We start from the raw sequence: 26,104 nt of genomic DNA on the forward strand, positions 1-26,104 counted from the left end.
TGCACATCGGTAACATTTCACGTCGCGGAGCTTTTTTCTCGGCCGTTACCTGTCGACTTCATCGCGAGCCACAATGTCGCCTTTCTTCAGAGCTTTGATGGCAAACATTTCGCCTGTGCTTTTATACTCGGCTAACAGCACCTGCAAAACGCGGGAAGGCCTCAGACTCATTTATGCTACAGCGGGTAGCTTGGAAAAAAATATGTTTGGGTTGATTTCCCCTTTGACTCATATTCCACAAATGCAATATTAATCAAAATATCAAGTTTAGACTAGTGGGGCTGCATAGAACATATCATTGTAAGGAACATTTTGACTTGACTTCCTTTTGGAACCATTGTGCACCGTTCCAGAATCGCAAAATGAGGTCATACAAAGACCCCCCCCCCCCTGTATAGTTCTATGAAGGAAATCACAGGAAACTGACCTTCCCAAAGTGGCCTCGTCCAAGCACTGCGACACATTTGAAGTCTTTGAGACTGAAATGAAACTGCTCTTCTTCTCTAGAAAACACATTTGAGTAAGCATTACTACGCGGTGTCATGTTGTTTCAGTATAGATGAAGTCATGTCATGGACCCAAACATAAAAACAACAAAAGCAATGACAGCCAGGGGGTGCTGTTTATACAACAGTGTGACAAATGAGTCACAAAGCAACACCAGAAATGACAGATGTTAAAATACATATATTTTCCATCCATCCATTTTCTATAGTGTTTGTCCTCATTAGATTGAGCTGGGTCTTATCCCAGCTGACTTTGGGGTGAGAGGTGGGGTACATCCTGGACTGGTTTCCCAGCGGCACACAAAGACAATCATTCACTCTCACAACTATGGACGCCACAATTTGGAATTTTCAACTGAACTGCGAGGCAGACACGGTTGCCACAAGGGTCCCCCCGTCTGCTATATCGAACAGAATTGTTTTACTGCCACTCCATTCAGAGTCAAGTGCTTGTAGGCCACTTTAATTTCACACTGGAATATTTTCCCCAAGAGAAGTTGCGGGTCTACCTTATCTCCGCATCTTTTGGGAAGGCCGTGAGCTCCAAGTCCGGATGCTGAAGCTCCGTCTCCGCCACCAGGTCCAGATCGGGCTTCACCGCCACGCTGTTCCTCTTGTTCAGGAAGTCGAAGGAGGCGAGCGCATCCTGGAGGCAGGGACCGAAAGGCTGAACATGAGGTGAAATTAGTCAGTTTCTCTGAAAGCTTTAAATACAAAAAGAAATCAGACAGAACTATAAAACCAACATGGGAGCGCCTGGCTTGACTTCCTACAAGTATTTTGTACAACTACTTAAAGCGTAAGTCAACCCAAACATCTTTTTTTCAAGAATATGTTCCTAGCAGGCCCACTAGTTGAAACACGGCATTCTGATTAATATTGCGTTTGTGGAATACAAGTTAAGCAGCAAAATGCACTCGTTTTTCGCCATCTGGGGGCGGCCATTTTGTCTTCTGTCGACTGAAAATGACATCACAACTGCTCACAACGACCAATCACGGCTGACCTTTTTGCTGAATCTGAGCCGTGATTGGTCGTTGTGAGCAGTTGCGATGTCATTTTCAGTCGACAGAAGACAAAATGGCCGCCCCCAGAGATGGCTAAAATGAGTGCATTTTGCTGCTTAACTCATATTCCACAAATGCTAAATTAATCAGAATGCCATATTTCAACTAGTGGGCCTGCTGGGAACATATTCTTGAAAAAAAGGTGTTTGAGTTGACTTCCGCTTTAAGGCTACACACAGTAATGTAAAGGGACAAACTAGGAACATATTTGGAAAGTAATGTAGCTCCCAGTTCTTTTTTTCCCAGTGTCGCCATGAACATCAATTACCATGTAATCAGAGTTTAGGTAGTATTTTGTTGTTTTTAAAAATTCAAATAGATCAGCAGTGGTTAACTTCCTTTTATACTTGTATGACAGTTAAAGGGAAGTCAACCCAAACCAGTGTTGTTTTCGTCAACGATGACGAAATCATTTCGTTGACGGCCCTTTTTTCATGACAATGACGAGCTAAACGTGACGTTTATTATTTTTCGTTGACGAGACGAAATCGTTAGTGTGTGGTCTGTCGGATGTTCAAAATGCATGACCGGAATTGTTCCGACTTTAGGTTGAAGTTTTGATTCCTAAACTCCTGATTCAATACCTGCACTTCCTCCTTGTCAGGCAGCATGCGGTGTTGCTCCGGTGGTTCTCGTATGCTGTCGGGCGCAGGGTAGAATTTGGGTCTGGGGGATGGCTCTCTGTCAAAGTCCAGCTTGGTCACCAGTGGGTCGCTGCGGAAAGAAAAGATCCAAGTCAGCCTGATGAAGCCGGTCACGTGGCATGCACTGGTGCTGTGCTCGGCTTGCCTGCTGGGTGTGGGTGAACCCGGGATGCTGCTGGACCCGGTCTCAGCTGCCTGCGGACTGAAGGAGTTGGTGCTCACAGTCGGAATGGCTCTTCTCACCAGACGGCCCCATGTAGCGATGTTGATGTTCATCTGAGGGGCTCGCAGGAAAGTCTTACCTGGTAACACAAGAGGGGTTTGGTGGTCGATAGATTCAAAAGTTGGATCAGCACAGTGACATAAATTAAAGGTCCGGGACAACGCTAGGGGAATTAAATCAGCCTTTAAATCCTATACATTGAGGATTCTTCACCAAAAAGGACAGTGAAACTTGGCCTGCTCACCTTGTTGCTTGGAGAAAATCTTCTTTTGTCTTTGCAACTTTGGTCGTCTCTCGATGACGGGATTAAAAAATGTTACCTAAGCAAGACATGATCACCCTAATGAATAACAGTCACGGTTTAGCAAGCTTAAAATAAATAAATAAATAAATAAATATATAAATATATATATTTTTTTTAAAGAAGATATTTGAGTGTGAAATTGAGAATGTTTGCACAAACCTCAGCAAACAGCATGCCCTGCGGCTCCAGGTACAAACACATGCCATGACGCTGGTTATCCAGGAAGTCCTCAAGACGCAGGAACTTGACCGCGCAAAGTGAGCGCCAGTCCCGCCAGTACACCGAGATCTCCAACTCGCGGGACTAGGGAGGCACGGGAACAGGTGACAAACACGCTCGACCGTGTTGGAAAACAATAGCGGTGATGTGGTGTCTTTGTGTGGAGGTTGGTTACCCGGTCCAGCTCCAATGTAAACTTGTGGTCCCAAGCCTGGTTGCTGACCGGCCTCCAGCTGGTTTGACCAACAACCGTGTTGTCCAACTTCAAAACTGCACTAATCTCATCTGAGGAAACACACCCCTTGCTTACAAACACACCCCTTGCTTCATGTAATCAACTACAGTGGTACCTTGACTTTATTTTGTCCATTGTTGTGTTTTTTAAATATTTTTTTTAAAAAGAACAGCACTGTACTGTTTAAAAAACAAAAGCACCCTAACAAGAGACCGTGCAGAAATAAAATGGTTTTATAAAGTGTGATTACTCAGGTTGCAGCTATGGAATAATTTCAGGAACAAGTGTTCTACTGAATACATCTGATATCAATTGAGTTTGTGTTATTAAACTCAACAACACTTGCGAGCAAGGTGATGCAGGTATCATTTTTGTCCACTTGGGGTCGCCATCCTCATCTTGTATTGTAGTATGTGACTTTGAGTGTACGTGGATTAAAAAGGTGGGGCCTGACCCGGTGAATGACGTGGGTGTCAACAAATGAGAAAAGTAGAATTGTTGAGTGATGCCATCAGTTGTGGCAAACGGCAGGTTGGGTGTCAAGGTGCTTCTTCGCATTTACTCTCTTATCATTTGTTCAATGAAGCGACTGAAAACGCACTGGCGAATGTGCCCCAAACTAAGTTGGGGCACTCATAAGTCAAAAAACCACTGTAATTCCTTGCATCGGTGCGTGCTACCTGCTCAGACAGACTTACTTGAGAGTTCCTCGCTTTTCGTCATGTTCCGCGAACTCACGCTGCGGTTTCGGTTCGCCCTGCTTATGAAGGATGAGCGCGTTTCGCTGGGGCTCCAACCAGGCAGCGGGACAGATGCAGCTTTGGAGCGGCCGGGAACATTTTCCAGCAGGTCTTGACAGCCCATGAGCCTGACGTCTAAGGTGCCTGGTAGTGGAGGGCGACAAATGGCACACAAGCTTTGATGTTGTTGTCGCTTGGTCAAATGTACTTTAAATTCCTAAAAGATTGGTGAAAGTCTGTCATGCCAGTTAACTCTACTAGGGATGGCCTGAAATTCATTTTACACAAACATCAATGAAGTGCGTTTTATGTACTACAACACTGTACACAACACTCAAAAAGTTTGGTATTGGGACTTTCAGGGTTTTTTTATGGAACATTTATTAAGTATAGATTAGTTGTATTTAACTTTGAAGCACAATACATTTAATCTATTACTACTGTTTGCTTTGAAATATTGTTTTATGGTGGTACTTGGACAGCCAAGTATTTTTTGAGGCATCTTTTTTTTTTTTTTTAAAGGATCATAATCGGCATCCTACGGAGCCCCTAAGGTGACATGGAAGTTAAAAAAAACCAAAAAATTTTGCGTTCCCTCGCAAAAACTTTGCGTTATCCCGCAATTTTTGTGAGGAACGCATTTTTTTTTTTAAATGAGTGTTTATGTACTTACGGGTCATTTTCCGGGTAAACAAAAGCAACAAAGCCATTTTTTGTTTTGCCAGTTTTCAGCCGTGGGTGGGTTTAATGGAATTTCTTTGAAATTCGCTTGTAGTACAAAGACCTAAAATCAGTTTTTGACATTAAGCACGGTTTCTCCGTCTCTGACGTACTGTCGTCTCTCAAACAGCCGCGCATTAGAGGCTAGGCCAGGCTAACTGCTAAACTAACCCGGAAGTACATAAACACGCATTTTCAAAAAATGCCTTCCCTCGCAAAAAACTTTGCGTTATCTCGCAATTTTTGCGAGGGAACGCAAAGCTTTTTTTTTGTTTTTTTTTTTTTACTTCCATGTCACCTTCGGGGCTCCGTAGCATCCATTTAGGCAGATGTCTCAAATTTCCCCAAAACAAAACAGGTTTGAATCCAACTCATGTCCTGCAGTACCTGTAAGCGCGGCGGGCTTGGTCACCGTGCTGTACTGGTTCTGCGCTGAGATGATGCTGGATCGTGGGCTGAGGACTGGCGTGGATAGGAGTGAGAGCTCTTCCACAATGCTGCTGTTGCGTGGGTGGTTCTTAGGCAGCTCGCTGAGGCGCTGCTCCAAAGAGTAGCGAAGGAGGTCGAGCTTTTGGCTGGATTCGTTAAAGCGAGCTTGGGCCTGAATGGGAGGAGAGAGAGGATGCAGTCTGTAGATAAATCAGGTAAACAGAAATATCCCATGGATAGTAAAGGTTTCTACTATAAGACTATAAGAAGAAAAAAAAAGCTGAAAGATTTATCTTTGCCATACATATAGTAATCTACTTTGAATTATTGATGAGCTGTAAGTAGTAGTGTTCTACCTCTAAATGTGCTCTTTTTTCTGTGACTTTTCCTGTGCCCAGAAGTTTCATAACGTTCTTGGCTCCCTCTGCCACTGCAGACTCTATCCGGGCGTGGTGACACAGCTCCTCCACCCGAAGGTCCAAAGGGCTGATGATGGCCTTGTCTGGTGGACAATTAAGAACTTGATTCTCTATTTTTTTAAAATCTTTTTTATTATTGTTATTGTTGAATCATTTCACACAAAGCACATCTCACCAATCACGTCGTTGTTCTCAAAGCTCAACTCATTGGCCTGGCTTGCCTTGAGGATTTGCATCCGGATGAATTCAATCTTCATCTTGCTGTCCTGAAGCAACTGCTGCGCCGTTGCCAGGAGCTTGCGATCCTAGGGGCAAAATCAGACCATTTATCTCTGCTGGAAGGACCTGCTCATTACAACAGCAAAGCACCACTCAATTACTTCAAGTCTAATAGGTCAGATTCCACCCCCAACCCCTCCAAAAAAAAAAAAAAAAAAAAAAAAGACCATGGCGTGGCTGTCACAATTGTTACAAAACTGTGATCACTGGTTGTTCAAATCGAATGTTTTTTTTGTTGTGTGTGTTGTTGTGCGCGTAATAACACGCACAGACACACTTTAGAAGTCCTCTGAACTTAACTGCGGGTCACTGATGACGGCGCCCAGAGGAAAAGGGCTCTCTCCAACAGGAATTTCCTCTCTGACATCACGACAGGACTATTTCCAACTCGAAGCCGGCCCTGTGCTTCTGTCTGCCTGCCTGTCTGTCTGTCAGCCTGACGACAAAACACTCTGACCTCGCAAAGTCACAGACAGCAGCAGAGTAGCGGTGGGTAAAAATATTGATTCATCAATGTACTGCAATACTTCGCCACACAGTTCGTATAGCAAGTCAGCAACTTCCCCACACGATTCAAAATTGATTTGGAAAAAAAAAAAAGGAATCGATTCACCTCCTGGCCAGTGAGGGGTGCTTTGAGTGTGCTTCACCTTGTATGGACGGAAGCAATGTTCAACCCAACAACAACAACAACAAAAAAAAGGCAACCGCCTAAGCAAGTAGCAACCACATTACGCAAAACTGACATGAAAATATGTTAGAAGTTGCCATCCTAAAGCTGTACACAGCGTTGAAGACAGACATTTTGTAGTCAAAGCTGGCAAAAAGAATGTCTCTTACATGTAATGCTTGGACTTCCAGAGCGACTAAACGCTATGTAGCTCTCATTCCTCGTTTCATATCTAGCAAGTGGGAACTAGTTTCAAATGTTCTGCACAACAGCATACTACATGACCCTTAATTTTTTGTACTTTTATATTTCTACTTCTTATTGAACCTAAATCAGAGAATCAATATCGCAACTTAAAGAATCTTAATCAAATTGAATCACAGCCAATAGTGCCTAAGATTTGTTTCCAAGCCGAGCATCCTTCGATAATTCTCTACTTATTCAAACGATTCAAACCACCAAATCTTTAAAAAATTCCCTCATTTTCCACGACAAGAGTCCCAAATCAATGGAGACTGCTTTACATTCCGAGCTCCTCTTTCCACATTTCTCAACCGATTCAATCCAACAAAAGCTATTCTCATTATATATATATATTTTTTAAATCTATCATTCTTTATTTTTAACATGTTAATCAATACTACAGCATTTCAGGTCAGTGTCAGCCTTTCACAATTCGCACAAATGTATACAAAAATTGCTTTCTCTAGTTCACGACAAATTTCTTGTTTGTGTTTCGATGGCAATGAGACCTTCGTAGGTAGCAGGTGGCCTGACGTGCCTCTGGGGAATCAAAACCCCCACCAGCTAAATTACATTTTATCATGTTACTCTGAGCATGACAGAAGCAACAATGCCCGTAAATGCTTTGTGAACAAACAGCTGTGAACATGACACACCATGTATCAGCACGTGCTTCATCCGCAAAGTGCAAGTGTGCTTGTTTTTCATTCCGGGAAACAATCAGCTTTCAAGACACTCACTACAATTTATTAATGAAGAGTCCATACTGATTATGTGGTTACATTAACGCACAGCTTGCGGCCATCAAACTAAAATCAATTCACGTACAATATAAAGTTTCATTCATTCACTCAGCGACTGACCCTTTTTTTTTTTTTGCACATTGAGGTTATTTATATCCTCTACACACATTGTGACATATTACTGAGCACAGTCCTTTTGAAGATCAAAAACTCAATTAGCTTCAATAATAATAGGGATTTTATTGAACAAAACCATGATTCCCACCGCCCCCAAAAAATTCATCAATAGGTTGTGAAGAACTGAAAGAAAATATGCCGTATGTCTGTAATTACATAGAAATCGTTTAAAAGGCTACTTTAACGACCCGCCCAAAATCCCCCCCCCCCCCCCCCCAAAATAAAAAAAACAACTTCAGAACTGGTGAAGGTCACAATCAGCAAATCGGTAGAGTAATGTTACCCTTGGTGGAAAGGAGGACTGACAAAATTAATCAAATATCTCGAATGCAGTGGTGCCTGATTTATCGTGGGTGTTACGTTCCAAAAATTAACTGCAATAGGCAAAATCTATAAAGTAGGATTAAGCCGTTACGAGATAAACGCTAACCTGAGTTCACAACAGCCAACTCCACACTCTCAATGGCTGACACCCACGTCACTCACCGGGCTAGGCTGCGCTTTTCGAGGCAACACACACTTGCATTTTGTTGTCCAATAATGCACTCTATTTTTACCCAATTACTCGATTAATCAATGGGATAATCTGTCAAATAATAAGCAAACGTTAACCAATAGTGTGAGGAAACCCCGATTGAAAGACTATTGTTAGAGCTATGTGTGTGCTGTCGTTAGTTCGATAAAGATTAAGATTTTCAAGGATGTAATGCAGGTGTTAAGCAATTTGGTTCGAGTCTGACAGAAAGTGGTTTCATATTTTCTGTCAGGCGCCCGTATCAATTGTACAGTTGAAGCAGCTTTAGGTATTTGTGAAGCCCACCTTTGATGGCCCATTGGAGTACATCTGAATCATGTTCTCTGCACCCTGTTTGACCTTGAGCTCGATGTCGTTCTGTCTTTTCAGGGCGGCCAGACGGCTGCTGCTTGTGCACATTCGGCTCTCGCTGTTTGGGGTATCCGGGGTCAGGGGGCATTCTGAGGAGAAAGATACAAACGCAAGAGTGAGTGCCTCGTGGCATATTGCAGACAAGCACTGCTGAAGGATATGACCGCTGCTGGAGTTTGTCACAAATAAGACTTGAAACTGAACTCTGCTTGTATGTACTATTTTTGGCATGTAGCCATGTTGAGGTTAGCTAAACAATCCTGCAGCCTAGCGCGATTACTTCCAAGCTTGCTTACAGAAAACCTGTCAGGTAGCAACTTCAGGAAGGTCAATGGAGTATCATTTGTTATTACAGGACTTCATTTGTTCTAAGAACAAAGACAACACTGTTGCAATAACATTACGATTCAGAACAGAAGGAAGACAAGAAATTTCAATTTTCATAACATGTCATAATGTCAGAGGGTGAAATGTTTTGTAAGCAAGCTTGTTTGAATCACGACAGGAACTTTGAGCAGACTAAACCCAGAGTGTAACACATCAGATGAAAACTCCTCGAAATCTGTCAACAATTGAAAAATATCCAAAGGATACGTTTTCACTGGTGTACTTGAAAGAGGCATGGAAACCTTTTCCCAGATAGAGAAGAACATGTCCTTACACACACTTGCACACAAACATGCACGAGAAAACCGGCCAGACTTCTCCAGACATGAATTGCAAGTTCAGTTTGACTTTCTGTGCCCATTGTATTATACAACGGAGACCCCATGTAAAAACTGCTGTTTAACTGTTTTTTTTTTTCCCTCAGTAAAAACACCTAGCCATGATACTGGACATGTTTTAAGCAGAAATTGAAATAATAAACCAGCAAGTAAATAATAAATGAACCAGTCAGCATGTCTGCTCTTCATTCACTCATAAAAACAGTGAGTGCTTTGAATACCTCAAATGCAGTGATTTGCAACCTTTATTGAGCCAAGGCACATATTTCACATTGGAGAAAAAAAAAAAAATCTCACCGCACACCACTTAGCAAAATGATTGACAAAAAGTGGCTATACAAGGGTCAGTACTTTCTGTCATCTAGTGGAAGAAGATTTCCTTGTTTTGCCTGTTAACTGTACGTGTTTGGCGTAAATAAATTAGCAACGAAAAAAAAATTATTAGAAAATATGTGACATTGGATAATTTCCCACGGCACACCTGATGATCTCCCACGGCACACTAATGTGCCACGGCACACTGTTTGAGAATCATTGCTCAAAGGAGCCATGTGCTTCTTATAACTGAAGATCCAAATGAGTCAATTAATACAGAGTCAGTAACATAACTAGGGAAAACTTTGGCTCCAGTTCAGAAGAGTTTGTCACTGACTACATCTTCATATCACAGCAAGCCTTGTGATGTATTACCTCCTCATTCTGTTTGCTTTCCTGGTGTCCAATAAAGTCAGTCAACACTAAATCAGTGTGATGTCAACCTTGAAGATAAATGCCAAAAGCCAGCCAAGCACGTGCAGAAGTGCTGTCCAAGTTGGCTGTTTCTCTCTCTCTCCCTCAGAGAGGAAGTGGAAGTGGGGTTGATCCGGTCAAGGTTGAATCAAGTTGAGAATTTTCTCCTCCTTCTTAATGCAGTTCAGCCCCCGCTGGACGGCAGGACAAAACAGTGAGCTACTGAATAGCTGCGGGGATGATGTCACCGCTGGACAGCTGATGAGATATTGTCAGGTGTGCCGTGGGAAATTATCTAATTTGTGCGCCTGTGGGGTGTAGCGCCTGGCAGCGTAATCCTGTCTTTACTACATTGTAGTACTCTTCCATACCAGCAGGTAGCAGCAGCAGCAGCAGCGGGTAGCTAATTGTCTTTCTTTAGACACAAGCGAATTAGTGACGCATGTTTATCCAAACACGCCCATGTTTCACACTGTGTAAGTATCAATATGGAACTTTATAAAATACTTCTTTCTTTGTGTTTATTTAATTCCTATGCAAGACGTTATAGTGTAACGTCATTCTTCAATGTTAAAAAATGCTTATATAAACTCACTGCTGACACAATAGAGACACATTATTCTTTTCAAAAATATGTTCAAAGCAGGCCCAATAGTTGAAACACAACATTCTGATTAATTTTGCGTTTGTGGAACAAAGTTAAGCAGGAAAATGCACTCGTTTTTCGCCATCTCTGGGGGCGGCCATTTTGTCTTCTGTCGACTGAAAATGACATCGCAACTGCTCACAACGACCAATCACGGCTGACCTGTTTTCTGAATCTGAGCCGTGATTGGTTGGCGAAAAACTAGTGCATTTTGCTGCTTAATTTATATTCCACAAACGCAGAATTAACCAGAACGCTGTGTTTCAATTAGTGGGCCTGCTGGGAACATGTTCTTGAAAAAAATATGTTTCGGTTGACTTCCGCTTTAAGTTAACAACTCTAATTGACGTTGATAACCCGACTTTGATATTAATTCATGGTTCACTTGCGTTTATCTTAAAGGAACCTATAAGACCAAAGCATTTACAGTATGTGTAATAAATCTGATATTGTTTATTGCAACACAGATTAATTTATTGCTTGTGTTTCTTAAAAAAACACGGGAAGAGGAGCTTGAAAGAATAATGTCACGTTAAATCACAATACTGAAGTGAAGAAATATAATCGCAATGACATTATTGACAATTGTTCAGCCTGACCTTAGAGTTCTATTTTTCTTATTAAAAACACATTACAACACGATTTTGTGTGAGCGGAACATAATGGCATTTCCAATGCTGATGGTGACCCTGCATCAGCGCCTGACAGATTTTGTTTGCGACCTAAACCGGGCAGAAAAGATAAGAAAACAGCCGCCCCACCCCCAGCCTTGTCAAGCAACAAAAGCCGCCCATTCTGACCGCATGCCGTTTCTTACTAATTTGAGAAACAAGTGCTGTTCAAGAGTACACCGCATGTCAAGAGCTTGTCCCATGACCGCAGGGCCGAGACGCACTAAATTCCCAGCTCTCCCGTCATTTCACCATGGTCAGCGACATTCCGGTGGTGACGTGTCACACAGAACGAAAGAAAGACCTTGTTCATCAGCCAGAGGGTCACAGAGTCAGGCTCAATTTGGTCCCACTCAAGGTAACCATTTACCAAGACAACGCTGCCCCCCCCCCCCACCCCCCACCCCTCAAAACACACGGCCCTCTTCGTTTACTTCCTAACGTCAACCGAACCGGCGATATCAACACCGTCAGGCAGACAAACACCATCCATGCGATCACTCCCCTCTGGACAACTGCCTCGTGCGTCCGCCGGTGTAAAGCGAGCGCGCTGAACAAACGCCGCTGTTGCGGTTGACCCTTTGGGACTTTCGCTGTTGTTGACAGAGGCACGGGAGCCAGCTTTCAACAGCTTTGGAAGGGAACAATCGTCATCTCATTGTAACTGTCGCTGGAATGTGGAATGCGACAATGTCAGTCTCTCGAGAGTGAGTCACCTCCAAAGGCCGACTGGGGTTGTGCGTGTACGCGTATGTGCTGATGTTGATACTGCGGTGTTCTGACACGACGCTGTGAGAATTACTTACTTCATGAGACTTGGCGTTCAAGTACCTGGTAATAAGGCACACTTTGTTGCTAATGAAGTAACAGACTGGCCACACTCTGAAGCAAGAAGATAAATTGAGGCACATTGTGTAAACTACAAAAACTAAACAGAGTGGCGCCTGGAGAGATGAGAGTCGTTCGTTACACAACCGTGCTCGTATCTCAAAACATCTTTCCCCATTGAATGGAAATGCCATTGATCCATTCCAGCCTCGCCCGAAATTAAAAAACGTAATTTTTGAAAATCGCAGTCTATAATACTGTACCTTATAAAAATATGTTTTTATTTAAAAAAAAAAAAAAAGACATTTAACTAAAATTAAACAGTTAAAAGAATTAAACGGTTTGTGCCTCATGAGTAATTCATCAATTTGTTATACATGCTTATAGAAGGGTAAAAAATAAACATGAACTATTGGAGAGATATTTGAGCGGGGGCTGCACACGCACACACAAAAAAAAAAAAAAAAAAAAGAAAAAAGTATCCCCAGGGTTCATCAGGGGCATGTCGGGTGAACTCAAGAAGCTACAGTAACTTGCAACTCTCCCAGCCACAAGGCCAATTTCCCATTTTTCTCAGGTCTTGAGTTGGCCACCCTCCAGTCCTTTCAGCCAGAGCTGCTTAACACATCTGCATTTATTATTTTAGGGTCTATTAAAATTAAAGGGGGTAAAACTGTCTCACTCACTAATCACTATTGGACTTTACACAAATCTAAAGGCCTACATAGGCCAACTGTGACAGACGCTTACCCCCTGTGGCGCCCGGCCGGCTGTCGGCACGTCACGCTGGCAAAGCACACCGCAACGACAGACAGCGACGCTGACCATTAAAGTACCTTCTGCGCATTCGTAAGATGTAATACCCTTCCATACCATCGGCGGCGGTAGGCACTATTTCTCATGGTTAGAAAAATCCAACCGGAAAGCTATTGGCCAGGGGCGGATTATAAAAACGTAAACAATGTATTCAGCTATATTCTTAGCTCACGATGAACACCCACGCGAAGTAAACTCTCACGTTCTTGACACGGTATCGTAAAATACTTAAATTGTCAACCCTCGCTCTTGTACGAAGATTAAGGCAGCAAAGGCGTGCTCACTGTTTATCTGCATTTGTCACTCACTATTGGTGCTCCGAGCGCTGATTTGCTAGCTAACAGCCAATCAGAGTGACCAAATGTCACGACTCACGGCGCCGATTCAACATGCGTAAACGGCCACCGGACGCTTCCTGACAGGGACCGACGCTACGACGGTGGTCACTACACCAATCAGACAGCGCATTCAGACGCCACGACGCTTCACAACCTCGGACATCGGTTTGGTCTATCAGGGCCTTAAGAGGCCGGAGCGAATCGGCAGATATTTCGCATTTTTATGCCAAATCACTGATCGGTTGTAATGTCATAAATTGATTGGATCAGCAAAATCAGACATTACAGCAAACAATCACATATTCACTTTCACGTTCTGTGCTGCCATAGTTTTATTTCAAATTAAATTCCCCCCACAACATTAAAAAAAAAAAAAATACTACATATTTTTTCCAATACATTTCAATGGGTGTCAATTATACATGTTTTGGCTTAGCAAGGCTCAACTGTACACTAAATACGTTGTTTAAAAAGACTGTATTGGCTGGTCCAACTTCTGATCGAATTGGTGATCGTCATCGTTTTTCTCGCCGATGGGTGATCGGCTCCAAAATAGCGATTGTGTAAAGCCGAACAACTCTTTGCACCGAGCGGGAACAGCGTTTGCTTTAGTTACCTTGCAGTTCTTCAGGGTCTTTAACCACAATGTGGGCGTTGAGCTCCTGTAGCTCCTGGTGAAGCTCCTCAACCTTCTTGTTAGATTTTTTCAGCATGTTGTCGACATAAGCCAGGCTCTTCTTGTCTGTTGTGACCTGAGGAGAATTGGCAAGAGTCCAGTCGTGACAAAGTCTACAGGCATCTCGTACGCAGAACTTCATACGGCATATTTGACTTATCTGAAATTTAAGGATGCCCTATAACCTTTATAGGTGAACTTACTGTGACTAAACTTTTTAATGGGCATGCCCAACTAGCCACTACATGCTGAATGTCTAATATCCCTACAGTTTGGGATAAGTTAATATTTTTGGTTGTGTTAAAAATAGATGCAGAGCCTGTTGACAGCAACCGTACCTTGCGCAGATTCTCTGCACCTTCTTTGATCTTAAGCTCTTTTCGGATCTCGCGCCGAATCTGCTCCTTGATCTCTTCCAGTTTCTGTTGGACCATGGTATCTGACAGGTCCAGATTGTTGCCAAGGCCAAGCCGCTCTGACACCAGGTGGCCCCTGGCATCCCCCTACGAGGAGAGACGAGAAGGAAGGAGATGAGTGGCAATAAATAAATAATAAAGAAATTGTTCTAGGTCCCTCATTTCGCAGTTCAAAATAGTAGCGCAGGAAACCGAGAAACACGGACCACAGCTCACGCATCAAGTGAATTGACACATGCTGACAAACAACGACAATGAGGAAAAGAACAATGTCTCTTGTATTTACATCCCAGCATGTGGCTGTTGGCACCCGCATGGTATTGGCTCCACAAGAATGGAAAGTTGGCTGAGAAGGTAGCACGGTGAACCCCCGTTTTTCGCGGGGGATATGTTCCATGCAGACCCACCTGTAATAGGTCAACGCATCGTCGGTGTCCTGTGAAAAACACTTATGTCCATTTTTTTATTTTTACGTTAATGGCGTTTCCGTGTAACAGACATCGCATTAACATGAATCTTTTTTTCCAAAGTGACAAAATTAGTCATACGTGTTTTTCACAGGACAGCGACGATACGCTAAAAAAGCAAGACCATATAAATAACGATATTTGAAATAGTTTTTACCCCTCCCTCATGCTTAAAATAAGTGGTCAAGTGAAAGCTGAACAAATTGCCAATTATTCAAACCGGGTTGTGACAACATTGCCGTGTTAGCCGGCTCGTGGGTGTAAATTTAACAATCAGATGCAGGGATTAGATGAAGTGCTTTGTACTTGGCACAGAGCTCTTTACCAGACTGTGACGTACAGCCGAAGCAGATCCATGTGGAGAGAGCACACCATTCAAGTCACCACAGTTTTTTCCCCCACTATACCCAGGTCTGCCTGGCTGCTACTCTAACATACAACTACCCTTTTCCAAACACTTTATAAATGTCTTGAGATAAGCCGTTGTGATAAAGGAGTACAGTGGTACCTCTACTTACGAAATTAATTGGTTCTGGAAGAAATTTCTTAAGGAGAAAACTTTGTAAGTAGGGACGTGTTTTCCATGTAAATGCCCTAATCTGTTCCAAGCCCCCCAATATTCAGACATTAATGCTTTATAAAGCATAAAAATGCATGAAAACATGTAACAAATACATGTTACAATTAGATTATTTCACAATAAATGAGAGTTGTGCATAATGTAAAAAACAAAGAATAGAGTAAGGAATAAAAATGATGGTCGTTTACCTTTTAATTGCTGTCCTCATCGCTTTTTGCCCTCTTTGGTTCATGTTCTCTCTCAGAAGTGGTTTTTGCTGATTTAATAACGTGGCGACTGTCTATACATTACGGTCATATTCTTTGGCGAGATCAACCAAACGCATCCCCTTTTCAACTTTTCTATTACCTCTAGCTTTGTTTGTATGGACAAAAAACAACAACAATTTTCTCCTTTTTTTTCTTTTCCTCATTTCTAATTCACGTAAAACTATCGGAACACCTCATGGCCCGAGGGGCGAATGACGAGGACGCTGCATAGACATATCTATCACAAATCTACCTGTCTATCTACACACATAGACACATACGGTAGTAGTCCCTCTTAGCCAATGGGGTGCCAGGAAGATGCTAGGTAATAGCCAATGGCAGAGCAGCTATGAGTATGTTGCGTTCAGGAAACTATGGAGCTGCGAGTAGCAACCCACACTGTATTTTCACCTTTCGTATCCTGAAATTTCTTTCGTAACGAGAGGCAATATTTTCCTGTTGAGGCGTTTCGTAAGTTGAAAATTTCACATGAAGAGACGTTCGTAAGTAGAGGTACCACTGTACTGACAAGACAAGACTGACAAGAATTGTATCAGATCAAACTTGAGGGTCAGAGCTCCATAACTGTCAACATGAGTATTCTGCAGGCAAACCGGTGTTTTCAGTCACTATCGACCTGCATTCTAGAAGCCTCCACATTGGTGATTGAAGGATTAGGAGGCACTTCCATTCCAGTGTCAGAGGTCATCGTGAAAACAGTGGTGACGTGCTACTGGCCAATCCCATTATACGGAGGCTGCAAATAAGGCTTATTTTCACTGCTGACTGATTTGATAATTACCCCTTTTATAGCTGATCAAAGTAGTGTTTAAAATAGTGGAAGAATTTTTAACACAGTAGTACCACAAATACTCAGAAATTTGGATGCTTACCAGAACCCCAAATTCCTTAAATATGCCATGAAATGCCATCATAAAAAAAGACAGTGCTATGACCAAATGTAAGAAAATACAGCAGATTAATTAACTTGACAGGGTTAACGAAGTTTATACTGAGAAAAAAAAAATAAAGCATAGTCACACTTTGACATGACATATTGTTGAGGTGCAACAATTAATTTGTTGACAACTAATCGATTAAAAAAATTCATCCCTTTTTACATTATTTTTTTAACTAATTCGTTTAATAATTGCCAAAATAACCCACAGATGAATCGATTATTCTAATGGTTAGCTGCAGCCCTAAAATCTTTCAATTTCTTGCATCTTCGAAGCAACAAGGTCTTTGAATGACAGACAACACTCAAAGGAGCTTATACAAAGGGACAATCGTTAAAAAAATCTTAGCCTTACCATAATATCATCAGCTTCAGCCAATTCCATCTCGAGATCAGCTAACCAAACCATGCCAGGCATGGTATGCTGACAAGTTAACTGGTCGTCAAAAGAGCCCCACTGAAGTTCTGCCATTGCGAAGCGTGAAGACGGCATTCACTATGAAGCTGAGATCCCCGCAAGCAGATGCTCCATTCAAAGCCACTCTCATTCATTCACTCCACCAGAATTTCTCCCGTCTTTCTCACACGCGCCAGTGACATAAACTGGGGAAGATAAACCGTCTGAGCGGCGACGGCCAAATCCCTATTAGCTTCTCACTCTGTGAGGTCAGAGCAGCCCGGAATGGGACCTAATCTCACTCCAGAGGCTAAAATTAACCCAAGTTAAAAACATAACATTGGCCATCCATCACGGCCTCTCACGCCTATGTGGTACAGGAGAGGAACAAACACTACAAACAACTATTTAAACTACACCCAGACGATAACAATTGACTCTGCTGATAAGGGCGCCATTCAAATCCCAGCACAGACTCAAATTTCAGCGCAAATAAAGTTGTGCATTGAAAACAAGTTGTAACGAGCGATGGGCATTGTCTGTGGGGCATATTAATCAATTCATTGTTTTATGAACATTTTTGAAGGGATAGGAAAAGTACTAGCACTAAAAATGAACACAATAATACAGCCAATCACGGCATATTCAGTTTACTATTCATAAATAAATCTATTTCTATTTTTTGACCTATGGAACCTATCCCCAGACATTTGCTGACAAACTCGCAGTTCTTGTGCTTTTTCTGAAATGCTCTCAGGCTTCGTTCACACAATTAGGATTTTTTTTTTGTTTTTGTTCAAGCCAAACTTTTTAAGTACTTGTTCACATTACAAAAAAAACAAATGTGATTTATAATGTAAAAAGAAGGCGTCCGTGATGTGCACAAGACACGTCGAGTGACACCGTCTCATATTAACAGAGGAGCGAGGCGGAAGTAGTCAGAAATGAGACGATGCTCCTCGATCTCATTTCACGGAGATGTCTAATAATGATAGCGAAACGTCATTGCCGCACGTAACAAATGAACTGTCTGTGTGGCTGAATAATACTGTTGAGCAGCAGTTCCCAACCTTTTTGGGCTTTTGTACACCCGAAGCTTTTTGTCATAGCATGAGTAAGGCCCTGACTCCTACGTGATGATTTTCCAGAAGTAGAACGTAACAACTGATTATTAATAGGGCTGGGTATGAATTCAGATTTCCTAAATCGATTCAATTCGATTCACATATACTACATAGACTATAAAATGTAAGCCAATGTAGTGATGCATCGGAATCGGAATTGAATCGAATCATAGGCCTCTGTGGGAATTGAATCGAATCGTGAGCCTCAGAATCGGATCGTGAGGTACCCAAAGAATCCCACCCCTAGTTATTTGTGACTAAATTGGTACAAGATCATTATTTCAGTCTTCATACTTTTTTTATATTTGTGTTTGCTGGTTACCAGTCATATTTATCCAATATAAAATAAGTACCTTGGCTCAACAAAGGTTGTTTTCCAACTGCTCTAATCAATACTCTCCTAAATAAAAGCTTAAGTTATGAAATATTTCTTACATGGTGCACATAGACTGCTGTGTTTATATGAATTTAGAGCGATTTCAAGCGAGCTGTAATCTTTCTCAATGCTCCAGAGATACTGCATTGGAGAGATACAGACTCGGTACACCTGTCAATTTTGGCACTTGAAAGGGGTATCTGGTGCCGGTCCACAACCTCTTTAAAAAGAACCCTGATCATGATGACAAACGAGTCTCAAAATACAACCACTAACCTCAGCTATTAAAACACATTGTTAGAAATGTATAATTTCTTATAAATTAAAAAAATCTTGTTTGTCTACAAACATAATTTGATACTCAGCGGCCGCCATGTTTTCGCACGCCCAATGCATTCTGGGATGATGACGTGATACGGTTGCTGCCCACGTTGTCGCCCCCTGCCGAGCAAAGCAAAACAAATGCAAACTACTAATAGCATCAGCAAAAAGGAGTCAAAATTCCACGCTGTGTGGATTTTGGATGACATTTTCAATCACAGGGGAATAAAGAAAGCGAGGCAAGCCTCCAGGGCCATCCAAAAGAAATAAAGTTAAGAAAACAATGGGAGGATGCGGTTTGAGTCCCCCTGCCCAAAGACCTACGGCTGCGCTCTCGTCATTTTAGCCCAGATGCATACGAGGCCTTTAATCGCCCTCAGCTCATTAGGGTACAGTATCTGGCTATATAATGACAGACACAAACAAATGCAGGGCCTAGCATATTTCCGCACGAGGAGCCGAAACGGCCACGAGTGACGAGTGAAAACCGCGCATATAGACATGAAGCGTTGGACACGTACTTGGACAATGCTTCTTCAGTAGCTGCAGCTACGGACAACCCCCGGCCCCGAATTCGCAACGGAGAAAAAAAAAAAAAAAAACAATGCTAAATCCCAGTCAAGCAGCCTGACGTTTGTAAGTGTACAATGTTCACCGCTTATGACATGCATCCACTCAGACAGAGACATGCATGTCTGAAAATGACCAACTCTAGCTTTCCCACGTCCATGCGTCTCTATTTTCATCACGGGCTGCTTCTTCACGTTTCTCATGTCTTTGACAATGCTCTGGTTCAAACTGAAAAGGCTCAAAAGAGGAGCTCATTGCTACTAACCGATTGCTGTGACTGCTACAAAATAACAGCACACAATCATAGTATGTCACGACCCGGAATACAACGCGACGTAAACAACAACGGTGGTGTGCAGTGTATATGCAAACAAAGTTTTGTAATTGTACTATTAGAAATTATTTTCAAAAATGTTATCTTATAGTTATGTTACGAAGGACAAAATAATCATATAGAACAAACGTCATTACAGTCCAGGTTTCTTTTAAGATCCTGGCGGGCGTAGCGCCTTGCTATTATTCCCCGCTGGACACTCCTCCATACTTGAAACGTAGCTTGGCTGCAGTGCGGACAGAGTCACGTGACCGGGCCCTGCCCCCTGATTCGACGAATGATTATCGCTTCCTCCTCCTCTGCCGTCAATGCACACTGGTATTCAGCATTTCCTCATACTTTGCGGCCGTCGACTGACTCGAGTCAGAGGCAGTATTAATACTCGATAATGTAAAATTATACATCGTGAAACCAAGATTGACGATGATAACGATATATATATCGCCCACCTCTACTGACATGAGAGGGAACAAAGCAGCGCGACTAAATGTTGACAACGCACTGCATGTAAAAACCACGCATCTAAATGACTATTGAGTCAAAAAACGATTGAGTTCATTTTTGTTCATCGAGCGATAAGTCGACAGACCTTTATATCGGCTTATAATTCAATAAATAAAATGGTCCCGAAAGTTATTTCCAGGCTCGATAAATTCCCATTTCTATGCGTGTTTACAAATGTTATCAAAATTCTGTCACAGTGCTTCTTTCCCTCTCCTGTCGGTAAACTTGCTTGCCATTGTGGGAGGCGGGATTCTCACACGCACACAAGGTGAAGCTAAGTTTTCTGACAGCTGTAGCTGTACAATCACAAAAAGTTGAGCGGCATAAATGAAAACTAGTTCCAGAGCCTAATGCCACAGCAATACAGGAACATTTTGGATTCAAGCCAGATGAACGCGCAGCTGCCCTATTCACATTCCATTAAGAAACCTTAAGCTGCTCGACTTAAGGAAACTATACTTTGTATATTTCCTGGTCAAGAAGCTTCCTGATGACTCATCGGTGAAATAGAGGTCAAACCTCCGGGAGAAATACTTGCAACCCTGTGAAACCTATTTGCTCTGCACTATACCCATATTTGCCCAGCTTGAACCAGGACAGTGTGAGGACACCCAGAAGGGCCTATTTTAAATGTGCCACAATGCACGGAAATCCATGAAAGGCCAATCAGATAAGATGGAATTGAAAAAGCTTGTAAACCTACAAAGGTATTCGTTTTAATTGTCAAACAACATAAACTACGTTTAAACAAGAAAAAAAAAAAAAAAAAAGAAAAGAGCTGGGACTCACATCTTCACCAGCTTGTGCAGATTTCAACTTTTCATGCTCTCCAGCAACTTGGTTTGGCCACGGGCCATATTTTTTCGTAACAATCCTATCACGGGCCTAAATAATTTTCATCAGATAAAACCTGCTGTAACAATACCAAATGCTCACGGTTTGGTTTTATCCAGTGCCGTTTTAACTGTACTTTTACCCTCGCTGCTGGATACTATTAATCGTGTGGACTTAATAGACACTGGATTACAGTACAAATTGACAAATTTCAGCAACTTTCACCACAGTCTCAACATCCTGGACCAGATTGCCCAACCAGCGGGATCTCCGTGGATTGCGGGCGCAGTAGGCAATGTAAACAAAAGCAGGGCGGCCGAGCCGAGCTATGGCTAAGCAAACGGCTAGCCACTCAAACCTCCGCTGCCAAGCCTCTCGGTCTCCAACGCCAGCTCTATAACACACAAACGGGTGAAATGGAACGAAAACTAGCGGGAAATCGCTATTTTCCGGGCTGTTGCATTTTATTAATCTTGGAAACCAGGCTAAACGCTCAGATCCCTGACGCTTCAATGCAACGAGAAACAAAGGCAGCGGCACAAAGTGAAGTTCCATCGCCAGATTATTATGTGCAATATGCGCAGACAACAACAAGCGACAACTTTATGGCACGGTCGTGACCCATTTGAGGATAAGTGGTTCCGAAAATGGAAAGATGGATGGATAAACACTGACACTATGTTGTACTGTCATAATAGTAATTAATACTTGTTGGAATACAAACGGCCACGGCTCGCTCAAGTGCAGCTATGGTGAGTGACATTTTTAATCATTTGTTTTTATTTTGCTCCTTGAAAATGCCTTCACATGAAAATGGCCAGTAGCGTTAAAATGTTTGGGAATTATTTCAAAATGTGTGTGCAATGTGCATTGTTGAAATGTTATTGCTAAGTAAATCATTTCGTGAGTGATTTATTCTTTGAAGCATTAATATTAAATATATATAACTCACACTCTGTCCCACTGTAATATCCCTGACAGAATTTTAAAGATGAAAATTCAGATAAATTGCTCAGTAAGTGAATTTCTGTAAGGTGGCAGCTCTGTAAATGCAATGCGCTTAAAAATTTGGTTGAAACTAACTTACGCGTTGCTGCAATAAATAAAAAAAAGTTGGAAGCACCATTGCAACCAGTACAAAAAGGTTGTCTGGAGCCCTCTTCACTACCATTAAGTGAACAGGTTATGTGGATTACTAAAAATGACAAAAAACGAAAGCCTAAGAAAGGTTTTAACAATACAGTGGTGCCTTGATTTAAATAAAATTCAATCTGCGCCCACATTCATAAGTGAGCTTCGCCACTGAAAGGCACAGAAATGCCGTTAATCTGTGCTAGCCTCCCAAAAACCACCCTAAAAAATGTGGAATGTGTTTTTTAACAACAACAAAAAATGCACTGTATAGTATTGTACTTTGCACAAAAAATACAGGAATAAAGATTAAGGTTTGTGCATCATAATTTCATGCTTTAATGCCCATTGTTGAGCTGCTCCTTTTGGTGTGTGCGCCTTGGGGGCAGTAAAATACTTGCATAATAATTACATGAAGACGACACTTCTACAGTAAATTCAGTAGGATTTAATCATATGTTGGTTTTCGCAGATATAGAATATATGCCTGTGAGTGTTGTGACATTGTCTGTCTACACGTACTGCTGCACCGCTTGTGTTCAAATATCTGTCGCTTAAAGCAGAAGTCAACCCCAAAATGTTCTTTATTATTTACAAGACATACAGACGGACAGACAGATATTACTATTAGTTAGATAGACTATGTTCCTTATGCAGATATACAGTAATATTCTTAAACTATTTGTCAAATGCCCCAAAAGTGGCAAACCCAATAATATCCACATCCCCAAAAAACCTGAGGTTTTAAAAAGCTGAAAATGCGCACAAATGTATCTTTCAATGTATTCAATGCAAATGCACAAATAGAGGTACAATATAGACACAGCAGATTATAAAAAGTCACTGTTGGACTCTATCAGCACATGCACACAGTGAAAACAATACCAGCCACATGCTGTAGCAGCTGTTAAAAATATACAGCTATAACTGAGCCGCAGACAGCTACCAAGGGTACTGAACGGTACCATTCTTACAAAAGGTCAACAACTGTTACCTGCACGTGTCCAACCCGACTGATCGTTTAAAGCACATGAGAGGAGATTGTTCGGCATAGGGCAATATTAGGTCCGAGACTAAGTAGTTCATAAAATCTGGAAAAGTCCTACAATAAGTGATTCATTCAAACAATAGGACAGTGGAAATGCTGAGGCCATTACCCTGCTCATGCTTCGCGCCTTCCCTTCTACAAGATGCCTATCTCAGTTGCCTTCCATCCCATGGACAGCTCTCCTATGGTTACAAACACCAAGAGAGATCCAAATATCTAGCCACCTACAGGTCTTGAACCATGTTAATGGTCAGCTGTGCGTCAAATTTGGACAAGGTTTAATATGAGCGAAGAGAACATGAGCAACTATGTCACTTATTTGACTAAAAATGTTGTTTCATAAGAACGTTTCTGTATACAGTATAACAATAAATCTAGTTTACAAGGTGACCAAAAATGTGAAAATAGTGTTCAGTATGATGCACTGCAGTTCTACAATGTAAATTGCAACCAAAATAATAAACATATGGTTAAATAAGAAGCTCTTTCAGTGTCAAAACTGAGCATTATTATGTCTCTCGTCTACAGTATGTGATTATTTACAGTGCCCCAGTTCGGCCTGAGACATCACATATCTGCAATGCATTGTGCTACAGGCTACATTTAAGTCAGATGTGTGGCAAGACTGTTAGTAAAACAGGCAGTTAGATGTTAAAATGTCACTAATGATACGTTGTTATGCTAATGTTAAATTTGAATGATACTTGTGTTCAAGAAAAGTGTGTTTTTTTTAAACAAGTTACCAAAATGGGTATTGTGTGTAGGGAAATTGACAGTAAAAAAAACAAAAAAACACTTTATAGTCTGTACTTGTTTATTACTATGCTTAGTCCGTCTATTTTTTTTTTTTTTAAGTTTCTCGTCTTTCGTTTATTGTCTACAAAATGGGCGTCCGTCATGGGCGGATAGACGGACCGATCTGTCACATAGCCGGAATGCCCAGCTCTGATGAAATAGTCATAGCAGTACTAATAAACGATCTAGTCATCTCCTAACGCCTGAAGTCAAGTCAAGTCAAAGTATATAGAAGAGTCTCTTTAGGGCTTCGCATTCCCACAGTTGACAAATATTAAAAACATCCCCCGATCCTAACCCCACAGGATGGCAAGGAAAAACTAAAAAAAAAAACTGAAAGCAAAGTGCCCTCAAGATTTAATATATCATGTATGCGACAGCTGCAGTTTATTATTATGAGAAAGCCAACCGAGTGTGACGTCACTCAAGTGAAACCACATTCAATCGTGACTCATGGCTTTTTGTATTACTAAATAATACGAAAGAGGGAGGGAATACCTGTGAAACAACGTGCACCTACAATGTGTCCATGCTGTCTGTGTGTTGCCGTCACCCTTTCACAGGTCATCTCCATGTGGTGTGTACGATTTACATTGCAAAGAAAACACAAGTGCACGATACTACCAGTTATACTAAATGTAGCAAAAATAGACGGTACAACATGTTTTTATGTTGTCAAAATCATGTAAGCTAAGGTTTAACCATCATTGTCCATGTGTTGTGTACAATTTGCGTGGTAAAGACAAGACAAGTTCACGATATTGTCATCAATGTAAATATAGCTAATCTAAAGACAGGGAAACACGACTTAATGTTAACAATATTCCTGTAAATTAATGTTTAACCGCCATTGGAGGGAACAGTGACCCTTTTAGTGACATGTCCATGCGTTGTGTGCAGTTTGCGTGGCAAAGACAAGACAAGTTGACGATATTGTCCATCCATCCATCCATTATCCAAACCGCTTATCAATAATGCTAAATACAGCAAATAAAAGACGGGAAAACATTAAGGTTAGCAAGATCCCTACAAGTTAACGTTTAACCACCACTCGAGTGGAACCAGTGACCCTTACAGTTACTATCATAGCCATGAAGTGAACATAACGTCACTGGTTTAAAACGTGGGACATTTTATGGATAAGTAGTAAAGTTTGGATAATTGTTTCCCAGGCCTCAAATCCTAGGATCATTCCCCACCACCAGACAAACTTTTCTGGGCGCACCTCATACTCATACTGCTTGGCTTCGTTGACAAAGCCACAATGAAGTCAAACTTTGCCTCTTGGCTTTCTGTCCCAAACTCTGAGTAACTTATTTCACTTTTTCGTCAACAGTTGTCAACTTTTCCTACCTGCAAGGAGTCGGCAGCCATCTTGCTTGTCGCCTTTGAATCAAATCCTACGGGGAGAGAGGAGGGGAGGTGGAACTCCGAAAACAAGTTTTTTTGTTGGACGTTTCCCAGCACAAACGTCGATTTTCGGTCATCTCGCATAAGATAATCTCCCCATGGTTGTCTTGTTCGCACGCCCGCGCCGCTGTGCTCGCTAGTTGAAAAAAAAACAAAAGTGAAGACTAAAGCCTGTCCCAGTGTAGTTGGAGAAAGAGGCGGTGGTTAAGGGTGGAAGCGTCCGCCCAGAGAAGCCGAGTCAACGCCACCAAGTACCGACCACCTCCAAACTGCTCATCCTCCCTAAAATCTAAGAATCATACACAGTTGCTCCGTACTAATCACGTCCACACACTTGACATTAACGCCATCATCGGAGGGGAAACCTACTTTTGGACCAAAAGCTGTTTTGTTTGAGTCTAAGTTTAGTACTGTATATACAACCCCGATTCCAAACACCATGAAAATTGGTGCACACATTCCATTGCACTTGCATTGGTCCAAAAAAATATTATTGATTTTTTTGCAATGGATGCTTCTTTGTTCATCTATCTATGCCAGCCATGTATAGTGACAACTTCCAGGAAAAAAATTAAATCCTTATCCACTACATGGCAGAAGGTGCAATTAACCCAGTGTTTTCCAACCTCTTTTGAGCCAAGAAACATACTTTACTAAC

General features: G+C 41.8%; 1 protein-coding gene across 4 annotated transcripts in view; it reads right to left on the bottom strand.

Annotated features, from left to right (window-relative positions):
• The window catches only part of pkn2a (protein kinase N2a), a 29,687-nt gene extending 4,007 nt beyond the window's left edge, over positions 1–25,680 (bottom strand). The window contains exons 1-16 of one of the 4 annotated variants that reach the window (XM_086042459.1): positions 25,390–25,680; positions 14,272–14,436; positions 13,874–14,009; positions 8,439–8,593; positions 5,682–5,811; positions 5,444–5,589; positions 5,046–5,259; positions 3,897–4,082; positions 3,139–3,248; positions 2,904–3,047; positions 2,685–2,760; positions 2,363–2,519; positions 2,158–2,287; positions 1,016–1,152; positions 428–503; positions 50–141 (exon numbers count right to left, since the gene is read on the bottom strand). In XM_086042459.1, coding sequence (XP_085898585.1) covers positions 50–141; positions 428–503; positions 1,016–1,152; positions 2,158–2,287; positions 2,363–2,519; positions 2,685–2,760; positions 2,904–3,047; positions 3,139–3,248; positions 3,897–4,082; positions 5,046–5,259; positions 5,444–5,589; positions 5,682–5,811; positions 8,439–8,593; positions 13,874–14,009; positions 14,272–14,436; positions 25,390–25,530 — 2,195 coding nt within the window. In that variant the 5' untranslated portion in view covers positions 25,531–25,680. Of the gene's footprint in view, positions 1–49; positions 142–427; positions 504–1,015; positions 1,174–2,157; positions 2,288–2,362; positions 2,520–2,684; positions 2,761–2,903; positions 3,048–3,138; positions 3,249–3,896; positions 4,083–5,045; positions 5,260–5,443; positions 5,590–5,681; positions 5,812–8,438; positions 8,594–13,873; positions 14,010–14,271; positions 14,437–16,957; positions 17,175–25,389 lie in introns of those variants that run through there. The other 3 variants (XM_086042456.1, XM_086042460.1, XM_086042457.1) reach the window with 3 other exon arrangements.
• Between the last annotated feature and the right edge of the window lie 424 nt (positions 25,681–26,104).

This window comes from Filicampus tigris, chromosome 10 (genome assembly GCF_054856515.1).
Source record: "Filicampus tigris isolate MCC_2025a chromosome 10, RoL_Ftig_1.0, whole genome shotgun sequence".
Lineage (NCBI taxonomy): Eukaryota > Metazoa > Chordata > Actinopteri > Syngnathiformes > Syngnathidae > Filicampus > Filicampus tigris.